General features: G+C 32.0%; 1 protein-coding gene across 2 annotated transcripts in view; it reads right to left on the minus strand.

Moving 5' to 3' along the window:
- The window catches only part of FucT6 (alpha-(1,6)-fucosyltransferase 8), a 288678-nt gene that overhangs the window by 59737 nt on the left and 213369 nt on the right, over positions 1 to 15572 (minus strand). For both annotated transcript variants that reach the window (XM_089596404.1, XM_089596405.1), the window contains exon 5: positions 2750 to 2965. In XM_089596404.1, the coding sequence (XP_089452530.1) occupies positions 2750 to 2965 (216 nt within the window). The remainder of the gene's footprint in view (positions 1 to 2749; positions 2966 to 15572) is intronic.

Below are 15572 nucleotides of genomic sequence, written 5' to 3' on the forward strand. Positions count from 1 at the left end.
ATTGTAAGCTTCTCTTCATGCTATTGTTCTATAATTCGCTATTTTATAAAAAAAAGTGTTAAAAGATTTTTCTAATATATTGTAATCCATGTGTTCAGAAAATTTTGTAAGAAAAGTCAATTGAATATTTAGTTTTTTTCACTATACATTCAAAATTTTTGTCCTATTTTTAGTTATAATCAAAAATCATACTTGTGATACCCTACTTTTCTATTGTCTTTTTTTTAGTTAGCTTAATATTGCTTGGGACACTATCATTGTAGTTTTCAAAAGTCAAAAATACTGTTTTTCCTATATTTAAAGATTGTTTGTTTAATGCCAGCCATTCAGCCATAAGGTTAAGCTACTCATTTATTTTACTTTGAATTCCATCCCATGTGTTTTCTGTAAAAATAATAGCCGTGTCGTCAGCGTAAGGCAAAATAGAGTTATGAAGATTAAAAAGTCATTTATGTAAATAATAAATAGCAGCGAATCTAAAATTAAAATCTAAAATCCATGTTGATTGTGTAATACATATATTAAAGATATAAGCCATAAATTGACAAATGTAATTAGACAGTAATTTTAGCACCTTAGAATTCATTCCACCTATTCTTTTTCATTAATGTTTATTTTCTAGGTCGCATACTATAGCTTGTACTGTATGTGTATTAAGTAGGTAGTGTGAAAATTGTTTCTTTGCTCACTGCAGGTAGACGTCTTATTCAATTTTTCAATTTTATAATTTTATCGCTTAATTTTCACCTATATTACGGAAAAACGTTCTAAAACAATTTGTAATTGTTGCTAAAGTAATCCATGCTTACCTTTGAATCATACTTTGATTGTTCCTGTTTGTGTTTGCTTGACACTCAATATTATTTATACGATGTTGCACGTGTTTAATTAGAGTATTCATTGCTTTGTTGAACTTATTCATTAATTGTACTGTATTCCAATTAACAGTTTCAGCGATTGAATTAAGTTTATTGTAACTGAAATAAAATGCATGGTTTTTTTCAGTACTATTTCGGGCTTTGTTTGTTTTAACAAATAATGGAAAATGATATGGTGTTGGAATCTTCAAGGAAAATGATAGGGTGTTGGAATCTTCAAGTCTTAAGTTATTGCTTCTATAGTGTCAGTTTTTATTAAAATATTGTTAATTCACAAGCCAGTTCCATTATTATTTGATGGTTTGGACGTACCAGTTAAACCCAGATAATATCCATAGTGAAATTAAAATTTTCAATTAATAAATAATTTTTTATAAATTGTTTTTTTTTTCAAATATTTTTTTAGATTTAGGATAAATTAAGTAGTTGCGAAATCGTGACATTTGTATATTGCTGAAATTTCAATTTCACAATCAACGTTAATTTTTAGGCATGAGTGTACTATCTTAAGTATACCTATTTCAATGATTCCGGTAATATTGGATGTTGTCTTTGATGCATATGACCATGTCATCAGCCTTATTTACTTTGCTAGAGTGATAATAAACTGTACATATTTTTATTTTATAACATTGATAATGATCGAAGGTCGACGATTCAGCGTAAACTATGAATAATAGTTTTATCTTGAGTGTCTCGACGAAGATTTATATTTTGTCACGAATTGTATTACGGATTCTTATTTTTATATATAGTATAAGGTCATTTATTTCCCTATCATCATTGAAAGTCCCAAGATCAAAGTAACTACGCTACCGGTTTATTGTATTTTGATGTATATCCTTGCTCGTAATTAGGTGCTGACCCATGTTGTTGTTTGAGTGTGGTACATAGCTGGTGAAAATGAAATCCGTCGATGTATAGATCATCCATCTTGCAGTTTTTCCGTTTTATTTAGTGTATGTATTACAAATGGAGTGTAATAATTAGATGTGTTAACAAATTTTCTAAAGTAGCATTTTCTAAAAATTTCAAGATTGCAGATGATTTCACCTTTGAGTTATGAAATGCTAAGCAATGCGTTTTTTTAACTTTGAACACTATTTGTGAATAAACATTGGTATATAAAATATCGCTCCACCTTTTATTCTAAAAATAATTAATTTTCTACAAATTTTATATTGATGATACCGACTTCTTCATCGGAGAGGAAATATTACAAGAGACTGGAAAAAAAATTCATTTTTTTCCTGTATGGTTAATAAAAAAAAAAAAAAATAATAAAAAAAAATAAAAAAAAATAAAAAAAACAAGCAGAGGGTTAATATTTTTGAAAACACTGCACTTAGTGTACTTACTGCAACTACTTATGCATGTGAACGAACCTTTTTTTGGCAGAGAAATAGGATCAAGAAGAAAAAAGTCAAGATTTTCGTTTGAAGTCTAGGCTATGAGTCTTGCTTTTTTGAATAGGTAGCTCCTCTCTACGTTGCTAAACTAAACACAATTATAATTTCACAAGGCCGATGTTTATCATTAGTTTCAGACTTCAAGATATTTTTTAAAATACCGTGAACTTTCTCTTCAAATTAAATTGTTTCAAAGCTTAAAGTATACTTTTTTAATTATTGTGATTATACCCATTATCCTAATTGTACATAAATGTTAAAAGTGTGTAGTATAAAATTTTATTAATTCGTATGTACTATGTAGCCTAATCTTGTATAAAAAAGTTATCATTAGGAATACTAAAATATGCTGTTTAGCTTTCTTTTTATGACTTAATACGAAATTTTAATATTTGAATGAAAAATTGTTTTACTTTCATTATTTAATTTTTTAACCATTAAAATAAAATAACTTTTACAAACCTGAAACGCTGCTGGACCATTTGAGAAAGTTCGATTGCCTCTGTTTTGCGCCACAAATTATAACCATCAAATCGCGTTAATTTAGCAATATTTATTGATAAATAATGTTTGTATTCGTTAAATTGATTTATTATTGCACTTATTTCATCATCTACGCCAAGTTTTGAGAGGTCAATAGATTTCTTGAATCTATATAATTCTTCAGTCATAAAAAACCTAGAATAATTTAAAAATAATCATGCTTTTTTCAGATAAATTTTGTAAGTTATAAATTAAATTTGTAAAAGCTTCCGTTTCATTCAAATGACTAGCATGACATAACTACATAATTTTTAATAACACCATGAAATTTTAGAAAAATTACTTTCAGTACATTAGGATTTATTAAACTGTAACAATAATTACAAGAACAGAATAAGAAACATTAATGTTGTTATAAACTCTGCTTTATACTTTAAGAGTGATTTAGTATACAAACAGTAATCAAGCCACGTCTATGACAGTACTTATAAATTTTCCAGTATAATATACTATAGTATAAATCATAGTTGTTGATCACCAAAGCAGCTATCGAATGACACCGTAGCATAATGAAATACAACGCATGTATATCAGTTCACATAACAGGGATGAAAAAATAATTAAAAAAGAATTCGAACACGAAAGGTAAGGCCTTGTATTAAAAAATTACTTTAGTGCTTTATATTGTCAATAATAATATTAAGAACACTACCAAATTAGGAATATAGGAACGCAATTTTTTTGAAATCAACGAATTATTTTTCTAAATGATTTTTGCAAAAAAATTTTTTAGGCCCCCATAGGCTTAGTAAATTATCTAAATCTGTTAAAATAAAAATACCAGGGTAGTTTAACCGTCCAAACGTCAATTGTCGATTCTTATTTGTCGTATTAAGCAGTGGCCAGGAAAGGAGTGAGCAAAACACACGATAAAAAGAACTGCATAAACTCTTTATATAAGGTTGGCACTTTATTCGAGAAAAATGATTTGAATTCTTATACTATGGCAGATACTTGTTTTCAGGCACAAAGCAGCTTGCGCACGGCATGTTTGTCGACACTTTGCTCTAGACAAGTTCTCCTAACGACTTTTACAAACCAGGACCGTTCAACTATAACGTCGGGTGCTGACTGTCTTCTACATCAAGATATGAACTTGCTCTCTACCTAGCATCACACCTATATTCTTATATATTGGTATATGCCATACATATATAACTATACAATACACATACATCACTATACATACATATATCCAACCAATACAAACAAATTAATTTTACTTATACATTCATTGAAATACATTCATTGCCATAAGGCACTCCAACAGGCCCCCTTCATGAATGTAGAAGAAAAGTAAATAAAATAGCTTCCATAGTTTCCTTACAAAATCCATTTTATTTACAAAATCTTATTAAACAACTTCAAGAAATGCTAATTGTGGCAGGAAATCAACAAATAAAAATGAAAATGCAAGCAAAAACAAGATACGATAAAAAATTGAAGCCTTCTAATGTTAAACCAGGAGATTACGTTTAGGTTAAGAAAGAAGTACGTTCTCATAAATTTGATCGCTACTATAATTAGCCCCTAAAAATAAAAACAGTTTTAGAGGGAAATAATGTATTACTTAAAGATAACGATGGTGAAATCATACGGAAACACACAGATAAATTAAAACTAGTTCCCCAATAGTAATAATATCCTTGTAAGAATTATATTCTACATGTCTTTCAGTGAAAAAAACAACGATGCGGATTATGTTGGCCATCTTAATGACAATGGTGCTTAAAGGTTGCGTACATTTAAACCATTCTAATCAATGAAACCATTCGATATTGCATTGCACAATTGGTTATTTTAATTAAGATAATCCGATTGAAAAATCTGAAAGCAATACTATTGAACATAACAAATACTGTGAGAACCTGTGCGGGAGATATCATTATTCCACCTCCCAGCATACGAGCGAAAAGACTGACGCTTTTTGGAATTATTGGAAGCATTGCCAAAGGACTTTTCGGCTTAGTAACTAAAGACGTTATCAACGTCATGAATACTAACATTCAAAATTTGCATACTGATCAAAAGGAACATATTAAATTGTATGAACAAAATATCCATATTTATGCAGCTCCATTCAAAGACCTGTATAACACTACGAAACGTCATGAGCATATTCTAAAACAAGTTGCTGATATATTGACTCCAGGACAAGATTTTACTCTGGACAGATGTCTAATATATTTATTAATTTACCTTTGAAGAACTGAGGCTATACCGTAGATCATATTATTCGTTCCCATAAAGATCAGATTGATATCTTGCATAATTTATAAAGAGGTCAAGCTATTTTCTCCAAATATATTAAGAATTGTAGCCCAGGATGTACAGAACCCAGCAGGGAATCTAGAATTTTTAGCACGACTCGAGAATCTTTATGCTGGCGAAATAAGCACTCTAAGTAAATTAGATGATGTACATCAAGAAAATAGAACCATGGTAATATTACATTTGCCACTCGTAGAATGAACCTCTTATAATTTTTATAGACTACATCCAGTCATGATACCTCAACCTGGACAAAATGGATCTGCCTACATAAAACCATCGTACCCTCACTTAGCTGCAGCAGCAGACCATAATTCGTATTTACGATGAAACGAAGTTGCATTTAACCGTTGTGATAAAACAGTGCATGGCTATATAAGCTCAGCTATGGAATCGTTAACAAACAGAAGTATTTAAATACTGTAAAATTATGTTTACACTTAAAACTGAAAGTCAGCTGATAGTTTACAGTTATTCTCGAAACCTAATAAGGAACAATCAAACATTATCTGTCCCAATAAAATGGATCGACAAAAAAGAGTAAAAGGTACAGATCTTTTACGAATAAATGATAGATGTACGGGGAAAACACACAAACTAACCTTAACCAGTGAACATAAGATTATCACTCAGATACAATATACCTGTCAAGTAGAAGTGAGCTTGAACTTAACTGTACTACATGAACCCTTTAAAGACACTAATGACTTTCATGACGCTATAAAATCGATTCGAGAATTCAACTTTAATAAACAAACATGACAGATGAAGAATTAAATGTACAAAGTATAATAAATCGTACGAAGAAAATACGAACCTAAAAGTTGGAGAAAAAACAAACTTCTCTTTTTATTCTATTACGTAATATCATTGAAGCTATTATTGTAATAATAATAATAGCAATACTCATCAGCAAAGCAAGAAACTGTTTCAGGAAGACGATGAAACGTAATGTCTTGGAAAAGTTCATAAGACGCACCATTAATTTACTGAACGCAGAACCCCGAGTAACCATAAAATAAGAACCAAAGGAACACGAACCAACTAAACTTTATGTCAAAATTGAAGAGAATCAGAAAATACTTAAATCATCCAAAACTATAATAAAGACACAGAGTTTGATACTCCCACGCTATACACCCTGAACATTGGCAATGAAACTCATAAATCAATAGTAATTTGATACTATTTTCCTTCCAGGCTGTACATAAACTCTGACTATAAAATAACAATAAAGACTACATTCAACGTTAATCATCCTTTACATAAAGTTATTAAACAATTGGAGAATAGAGTAAATATTAAGGAAATGCACATACCTCCGAATTTACATAGTTATACACATCAAACTGCAACCGCCATTTACAATAGTGATTCATTTAATAAAATAACCTGATGAAACACTAAACATAGGAGAGGAAGCTTAGACATTTTCTACTTTTAAAGTAAAATCCACTATTTCTCAAGCAAAATATATTTCTTCACCAATATCACCAAAGAGCGACAATGAAATAATAAATATCCATCCAAAAAGACTTATGTGTTCTCTACCGTGGGATATAGAAGAAACGAAAAAGGAAAAAGATTTCTTAAATAATTTCTCTCATTTTGGTACCCTAGAATATTGTTATGCCATCATACATCGGTGAGGAAGATTATCCCAAGGATATGTAAAATACATGGATCCCAAAAGCGCTATTCTAGCATTGCAGAACGATGAACCCAAGTATCGCGCGAAATACGCTGAACCAATTTAAAGGAGTGCAAAATACAAAACAAACAAAAAATGGCTCACCCATTATGTCAACATCAAGTTAAGTTAATTACATATCAAAGACATGTCATTACATGCAGAAGGCAACGATGTACACAAACTTTAGAAACAAAGCCAACCATCAATTTACGAGATAAAATCAAAAAAAGCAGAAAATAAACCCAATAATTCAACCCTACCATTTAACCAGCTACATTCTACGTGAAGAAAATATATTGCTTAATTCCGATATTTTTATTTCAATCTTTGTATATCTAATGAGCGAATTTATACTTAGTTAATTATCATAATACTTTTTTTTTGTTTTTCTCTAATTTCACTTTATTGTTTAGTTTAAAAAAAAAAAAGATGTTTGAAGCCTTAAGGTTAAAATGCATATTGTATTTGATCACAGTTGCATGTTACTCTATTGTTAAAATTTTTTGTTCTAATATTAAGCTTTAGCATGCATTAATATTATTTATTTTATTATATTATGGATCTGCAAATATTTCGCCATAGTATGGTAAGTAATGATTGTTACTATTCATGTATTCTCTGCCCATCATTCAATCGTTCCGTAAACATAATTTCATTCTTATATTAACAATCCACGTATAACCTATGAATGATGTATACATATACAGTATCAATCAATAATCATCGTAACACCCATCATACTTATACTTACAGATAACATAAAATAGCTAAGATAATTGACACCATCACCAGTGTATGTTTCCTGAACCTTATGATAAAGGGCTGTATTAACAAACTAGAACTAAAACAGTTGCTACAACGATACGGCACGGTTTAAGCCTTTCAAGAGCAGTCATCTGTTTCTCCATACACAAGCTACGAGGCCATATACTACACACCATCAGAGGCCGCCGATGTGTGTGCCTACGACAGATCAAACGTCAAATAAGCGACAGCTACCTATGTATGGACCATTACAGTCTAGATTAGATAAAAATACTGCGACAAAGATGAAGAAAAACATATTCTTCACTTTGTACAAATGAAACGTAGAAATAGGAAAATTTATGTTCTAAAAAAGAAACCTTATAATATTAAATACCTGATGAAGTTCTTCGAATATTCGACGGAATGCAAGATATTTATTTTTCTAACAAGCCTCAAGACGGAAAAAAAATCAAACCTTCTCATATTAAGTAAAGTACGAAATATAAAGCTGAGGTAATGCGAAAGATAGTTATACATTGCATTACTATCCAACAAAAGAAGCCTAACGCCATCGCCAACACAACATCAACCAAAACTACAACGAATATTCCACTAGTTTTTGACACTTTAAGCAGCATGACTAGGAAATTATCACCAAGGCTGATGATAAAAGTACCGGTCGTAATTACAACCGACGAGTTGAAAAAATATCTGATGACTTTTGTCTCACTCAATGATTGTAGTTATATAAAACTCCAAGCCGCAAAAGATGATGAAAAGGATTTATACATGGCATTTGCCACGTATTGCACCGAAGGAGCAAACATCAGGGCATACAACGAACTTCAAAATCATGGAGTTTAGTATGGCAACAATGAACGGACACGCAAACAAGAACAAGGCACAACAATACATACGCCATGTGGAAATCATGTATACAAATGCGATTTACAATTGCATAGTATATTGTGTACAATTCCAATTAAAATAGAAATGAAATGCAATATTTGCAGAAAAAAAGCCAGACGACAAAGGTGGAAAATAAAAAAAAAAATTAAACTTTCCTTTGTACAGAAGTATGAACACACTTTAACTAACATAACCATCATTGAACCTATTACAATCATTTCGTTATGCAATGCCCAAACCATCAACCCAACACAACTCATATACCTGAATTAAAAAAAAAAATATAAAAAAAATCAGAAATAACATATGAACATATGTATTCATGTTAATACATTTTTTTATAGCCGTAAGATGTATATTGAAGATTATTGCCAATAAATTTTTACTTATAAGGTGAAAATTCGTTCCCCGATATACAAATAAACAGTTGGACAGTTTGCTAGTCCTGCAGCCCGCCAGGGAGCATGAGACCCAAATTCACAAACATTCAGTTTTTACCAGATGATAAAGTTAAATAATGACTATTTATTATTTCTTCACGTCCGAACTTCTGTTAGTGAAGGGCGGAACTCGTAAGTTCGTTCTTCAAACAAACAAATTTAATTTTTGTTCGTCAAAAACTAGCCGTTAGCCCAAAGGCCTTATTTGCTTCTACATACAGTATGCTTTTCTTTTAAATCATTGACTCGATATTGTGGTGTTAGGTTTCACCGGACGATATGTATGGAGTGGTGTACGCCGAGCTGGCGTTTACCTACTGATTGAGTTCATGTCTTATGTCATACATTAGTAGTGTATCTTTTTCTTTTTTTTTCACGTCCTTGTAAAAGTTTTCGTCATATGTTGTCTATTTAAATGTTCCTTGGTATTCAACTTATTCGTTAAAGTTAGAGTTATGTTTCTAAAATTTTTATTGTTGGAATATCTTATACAATTTAATAATTAGAATATATTGAATTAGGAAAATAAATTTAATCAACAACCAAGTTATGTCTTATGTCATGATTTAATGAATTAAGTAAGGCCAAAAATAATTGATTTTACAAAGAATATAAATTACAAAGTTTAAGATTCAAATTTACAATGGCGTAACAATTTTTAGTTTTCTTAACTTAACTTACTTCTATGATTGTCTGTTAGCCGCGTCTGGTGCGCAAGCGGTCGCAAGATCTTACAAAGTTGACCGCGACGATGATCCTAGTCCTACACGAGAGTACTCGTGGCGATGAAAATTGTTAGCCTGCTGCTTTTGACGTCAGAACCCGAGTCTTACATCCGCTTAAAAGAATCAACAGAACTCACTCTCTAACTTTTATAGTTACTTTCGAGCACTTGATAAAAGAGGATAGGCGAATATTATTATGTGCGAGAAGTTCTTATACTTTTACACTGGAGGAGGACGCTTTAGGTTGGGGATCCAAACGACCAATCAGAGCTTGACCTAATTTCTCTTGATTGACACGAGCACAGTCATGGTGCAATAATTATACAGTAATTGATGGTTAAAACTACTGATTTCTCGGACTTTACATTAAGTACAAATTGCTGTCAAAATTGTACATATATTTTTTGTGGACGTACACAGTAAAAAATGCTAAAATTATTATTATTTACATTCTTGGATGTACCACTGCGAATTGATGTTGTTAGATGAGCACTTTATAAGATTGTTGGAGGTTGCATACGTAGTTCGAGTTTTACGTTGGTAGCTTGTTTTAAAAGAAGAAAGTTATATGTCACGCGATTGCAGCAGCAGGTGTACCACTCGATGTTCAAAGATCGCTGAGCTTTTGCTTTTTATAATTTAAAAACGAAACTCTGTGTTTGAAGTAATAAATATCAAGACATGGGATGTCATAATTTAATAGAAATGAGATTCGTTTTTAACCCCAAGGTGCTATTAATTTATTTTCATTAAAATAGTTATTATTTCTAAAACCACATAATCTAAGCCTACTCTAGATTTTCACTCAACGAGACCTACGCTACGGTAGTGGCTAAAGCATTAATTTATCGCAACAATAACTAAGGTATAGTACCACGCAAAACTCAGTGTGTCGACTCTCTTTTTCACCCACTCTCGTCATCTATTTTCTGCACTTTTTGGCTATATGCCTCAATCACTATCTATTAATCAAGAGAAAGAGACATTATTAATTATTAAAATAGAAATTATCCTTTAAATTTAATTGTTTTACATAAATTTGATTTTGTCGCGCGCAGCTCCGATTTCAAACTTTGCACTTGATATTACCCCCTACCGCTCGCTAGATGTCAACTACTAGTTTCTGGTAAACATTGCAAGTAAGAAAGTAGCTCATAATATACAAGAATGTCTGCACGACTTCTCGAAATTATCCTTCCGATCAACTGGTCTTCAGCCAAAGCTAGGTTTTCGCTCACAAGAAGAGATCTACGCTACGGCAGTGGCTAGAGCACTAATCGATTTTAATAAAACACTCGTGTTTATTATCACATAAAACTTAGTGTGTCGACTCACTTTTTCACCCGCTATCATTAACCATTATCAGCACTACTTACTCTACGGTCTAACTAGTGTCTAGCAATCGAGAGAAAGACACAAGTGCACTGGTAATGGGCTCTTCTTGACTGCCTAAACCACTCACCAGCGGCACCAACCCCAGCGGTGACAACGGATTCCGGCAGGAGCACACTACCTCTCCACACTTACAATCTCCAGCATAGGATGCTTACTGCTGCTCGATCTTGACAGCTGATCGACACCCTCGAAGACAACTCTGGCCACCCTCAACTCTCCCTCTCTGTTTCAAAGCCGCCCACACCCCAAAAGGTCGGTTTTAACAAAGTGTTTGGTACGTGACCTTTCAACTACCAACCACTTATTTTCTCTTAGTTCAACTGAGTGAAACTGCGACAACTGAGTGAAAAACTTTGTTGTAGTATTATTAGAAATGTATTTAATACAACTTTTGCTTGGCAAAGTTATCAGATAATCGTTATTGAGCATTTGCGGAGTCTCTTCTAAGAAATCCACGAGTTTAATTTTTCGGGATTACTTACGTAGTTAAAAAAATATGGTTCCTTTTTTTCTGTTTCTTTAATTCAAATAATTTTTTTAATTTTATAGTCCTGGTCTAGCACAATCTTTAGCGACAAGACTTAGCTCTTCAGGGTAAAAAATATATTTATTCTTTTATCATTCAAATCATGCAAATAATGTTTCTGTCTTTTGAAAATACTGACGATTTTTAATAATTCTTTACTCCATAGTCTTAGTACATATTTTTCGAATACCTTTTTCTCACGACTGCTGCACACGTAGTCTCCAACTTGAAACTTTCATTTAGCTCATCGATTACAACGAAGTTTTTACTTGAACGTTCATGACTTTATTAAATTTTTTCTCTTAACGTGTGCATTGTGTACAGATACTTCACTGGGAGCTTGCCTGATTGTAGAGTAGGATGATTTATTATTTTCATTAAATAAATCTTGTAATACACCGATGTAATAAGTAAATTTCATAATACGTAAGTTTCTTGAATGTTCGTATGAAACCTTCTACAACAGCAGCTTTGACATTAGGTTTACTTAACTCTAAAACTTAATCTATTTTGATTAAACAACTGTTGGAACTCGCTTCTTAAAAATTCTTTTCTTACCATGGGCATACAGTGGATTTGCCACTTAATGCCCTCAGGCCATACTTTGCGCCCTTGTAATCACTTGAGGCCAACGGGCAGAAAAGTTTTTTATGCCCTCTGGGCCCGAAGTTATTTATTAGGCAAAAAGTTACACTTTGCGCCCTCGCATAAGGAAAACATTATTCGTGACACAGGCACCAACATACAACAATTAAGCCCTTCGGGTGTTCACATTTGTACTTTATGCCTTGGTAACGTAACATACCATTATTATGAAAAATAGAGGATGTTTTACTATTTTGAAAAAATGTGACTTTCTAACACAGTTATAAATAAATAAGTTTTTTAACGCTTTTTGTCAAAATAGCCATTTCTCAGTAGCCCATGAATGAAAATTAAAAAAATGTGGTTTACGTAATCAGAAACAGCAAAAAATAAGATGCAATAAAAAATTTTTTAAAAAGTAAAAATTATTTATTAACAATGAAATATTTAACTAACTTCTGGTACAGGTAGAACAAAACTTTTTATGTTATTTAATTCGAAATTTCAGAAGCTATTATTAACATATATACAACTTCAAGACGTTCCATGAGAAAAAAGTTATGGAGCTTGAACTAAAGATGCTAGTTGGAATACAGGCCTGTTTCACGATTTAAGATCCGAACACTCGTTTTCTCGTTTTCTCAACCGAAAGAATATTGCGTAAGTATATGGTAATTCTGAATTTCAGTAAACTTCTCATTAATAGTTGTTACTAAGCAATGTTATTTCTTTCATAATAATTTATTAGTTAATTCCATTTTTTTTGTTACTAATTTTAATAAATATTTTTACAGATTTAATTTGTAGATATCTGTTTCTTCACAGGCTGAAAATATTTCACAAAGCAGACAACTATTAAGAGCTTTTTCATTATAAATTATTAAAAACTCTTGAATTTTTAATTATCGAGAACTCTCTTAATTATTAATTATAAGAACTCTTTAGTTCCTTATGATAGTCTATTTTGGGCCATAATTTGTCAGTTTTTACTTTTTACTATGCAACACGCAGTGACGTATATAATGATCCCTGACAAGAAGAAGCACCGAAATATTGGACCAAGATCCACATGTAATTGCAACTTTATTAAAAAATTACATGCTTAGATAAACCGCCGTTCTAATTGATTATTTATTTTGACATATAAGTAAGTTTTTTGATGTACATAATAAAGAAAATTAAATTTATTTCCAAAATGGGATCCCCCTCTCATCATCGAAGTAGTAGAGCTTTTTTTTATCGGAGTACTAAATGAGTACAAAAAAAATTAATCATTTTGGTATTATACAAGTATACACCACTAGCATTATGATTGACATATTTCGAAAAGAGAATAAAATTGGGATGCATTTTGATATTATATTTTGTAATACATTACGTCTACATGATAAGTGGCTTAATATTTGGACCAATATTGTGATTTTATGGGATTTTGTACGTGAAATAAGTAGTTTTCTAAATAATCAAGTCAATTGGCAATAAAATTATGTTATAAAACGATTAGCAAATTAATAGCTGGATTTTTTTATAAAAGTTTCTTTATCTTCTGTTTTAATAATAATTTGACACCTTTACAAAAAGAGAAAAACATGAATTTACGTAATGTATACTAAATTAAATATAAACTACAGTATTATAATCAATAAATAACTATTAATTGTAAGCCACTGATTGGCTAAAGCTGTTTTGATATTATACCCATGCAACAAAATTTTTTCAACTTCAAGAATTTCACGAGTCCCAAAACATTTTTCACAGTTGCCTAAAAAGCATTTTAGAGTCAAGTTTTCGCAAACCGTAGCATTCAAGTAGTCATGATAAGTTGTTTTAAGATTAAAATTTTTTACGTAAAAATTCTTTTTTAAAGACTCCTCATTTGAGTCGTATGTTACTATGAATTTCGCAAACGCAAAAATTATGAGTTTTTTTTTGGTCCTGCTAAATTACATAGCAGTGGTATTAGAGCTCGTAACGCTGATAAAGAGATTCACAAGTCCAAAAACTAAATTAAAAAAATTGTGTGCAACTCACTCAGATTTTTCAGAAGCAAATGTTTCTAAAATTAAAAAATTAATTGAATTCAATGGTTTCATAAAAAATTTAATTTTCATGATTTTTGGGAAAAAATAAATAAATTTATTAATTCTTTTGATGAACGTGAACAAACTTTATTTGTTCATAATTATCATTTTTTCTTATTATTATTTAGAGTGTTTTTTAAGTATTACTCACCATTTTGGTTTTTATTTTCCATCAATAACTATATATTTATAGCCTTTGACTCCTGGCGTTCCGCGACTTCCATCACCAGACAATAAATTTTTTAACTTTCTTTATTTTTTCTTTTTTCTTACCTTTTTTTTTTTTTTTTTTTTTTTTTCTTTTTTTTTCTATACCGGGTTACCACGACAGCCTACTTGGCCTAGTCGCGGGGGCCACCCACTCACGACCTATGTGTGGGGGTGTATTGCCACACCCATCTCTAAACCTTTTTCCTCGCATCCTACCTGAATCCATGGGCACATTGTGAGTATCTCCGGTGGAACACCTTGCCAGTTATGCTGAGACTCTCTGCACCGATGGTGCATCGGGTCCACTCACCACTGTGTAGCCTTTCCCCGGAGAAGACTCCATTATTCCAGGACGTCCACTCCTCACCGGTTAAGCTTGCGCTCTCTGCCGAAGCATCGGATCCAGGCTAATTAGCATCCCCGGAGAAGCCCCGTGTTTCAGGGGCCACTTCTCGCCGACAAGGCTGGCGATCTCTGCCCGACGCCTGGCATCGGGTCCGCTAATCCCTACCTATAGCCCTAACACTGTTTCGCATTCACTCAGGCCCGGAAACCTGTGACGCAAGGAAAAAACATTTTTCAAACCCAGAAGGTAGACCCAATGGATCTTATGTTTTTGGGGTCGTTGCCATTACCCATTTTTCCTCTATGAACCCCGTACCGCCCCCGGGAATAGGCTGGGGGCGGGGGGTTAAATGTCAATTTTTGTAAAAAAACTGAGATTTATGTGCAATTCTGTGTTTTGCCAGACGCTAAGACTGAATATGACCATAAAAAGTGGATAAGACCTTTCTTTCGCCCACTTGCACCCACGTACCACCCCCCGGTGTTAAATTTTCAATTTTTTCAAAACTAAAATGTATATGGATTACTATTTTTCTTAGGACGCTAAAACCGAATTATGTCTACTAAAAATAACGTGTACTCATTTGAGTATCTCCTTATACTTCTTAAAAGTCATCTGAAAAAACTCAGCTATGTCTATATCTAAGTAGTCTCTCGGAGTTGAGAGAACAATCAAGATTTTCATGATTTCAAAGCTCCAACTATGCAAAGTCAATCACTCGTTGATAAAAATAGCTCAAAAGTACCACTAGCTCCTATGTTGTAAGCGTCAATAAATCACAAATTTAAAGTATTGGCTACTAAATTTATTCATG

The sequence above is a fragment of the Copidosoma floridanum genome, unplaced genomic scaffold, assembly GCF_036245765.1.
Source record: "Copidosoma floridanum isolate Cflo_tuat_1 unplaced genomic scaffold, Cflo_Japanese_pri ptg000030l, whole genome shotgun sequence".
NCBI lineage: Eukaryota > Metazoa > Arthropoda > Insecta > Hymenoptera > Encyrtidae > Copidosoma > Copidosoma floridanum.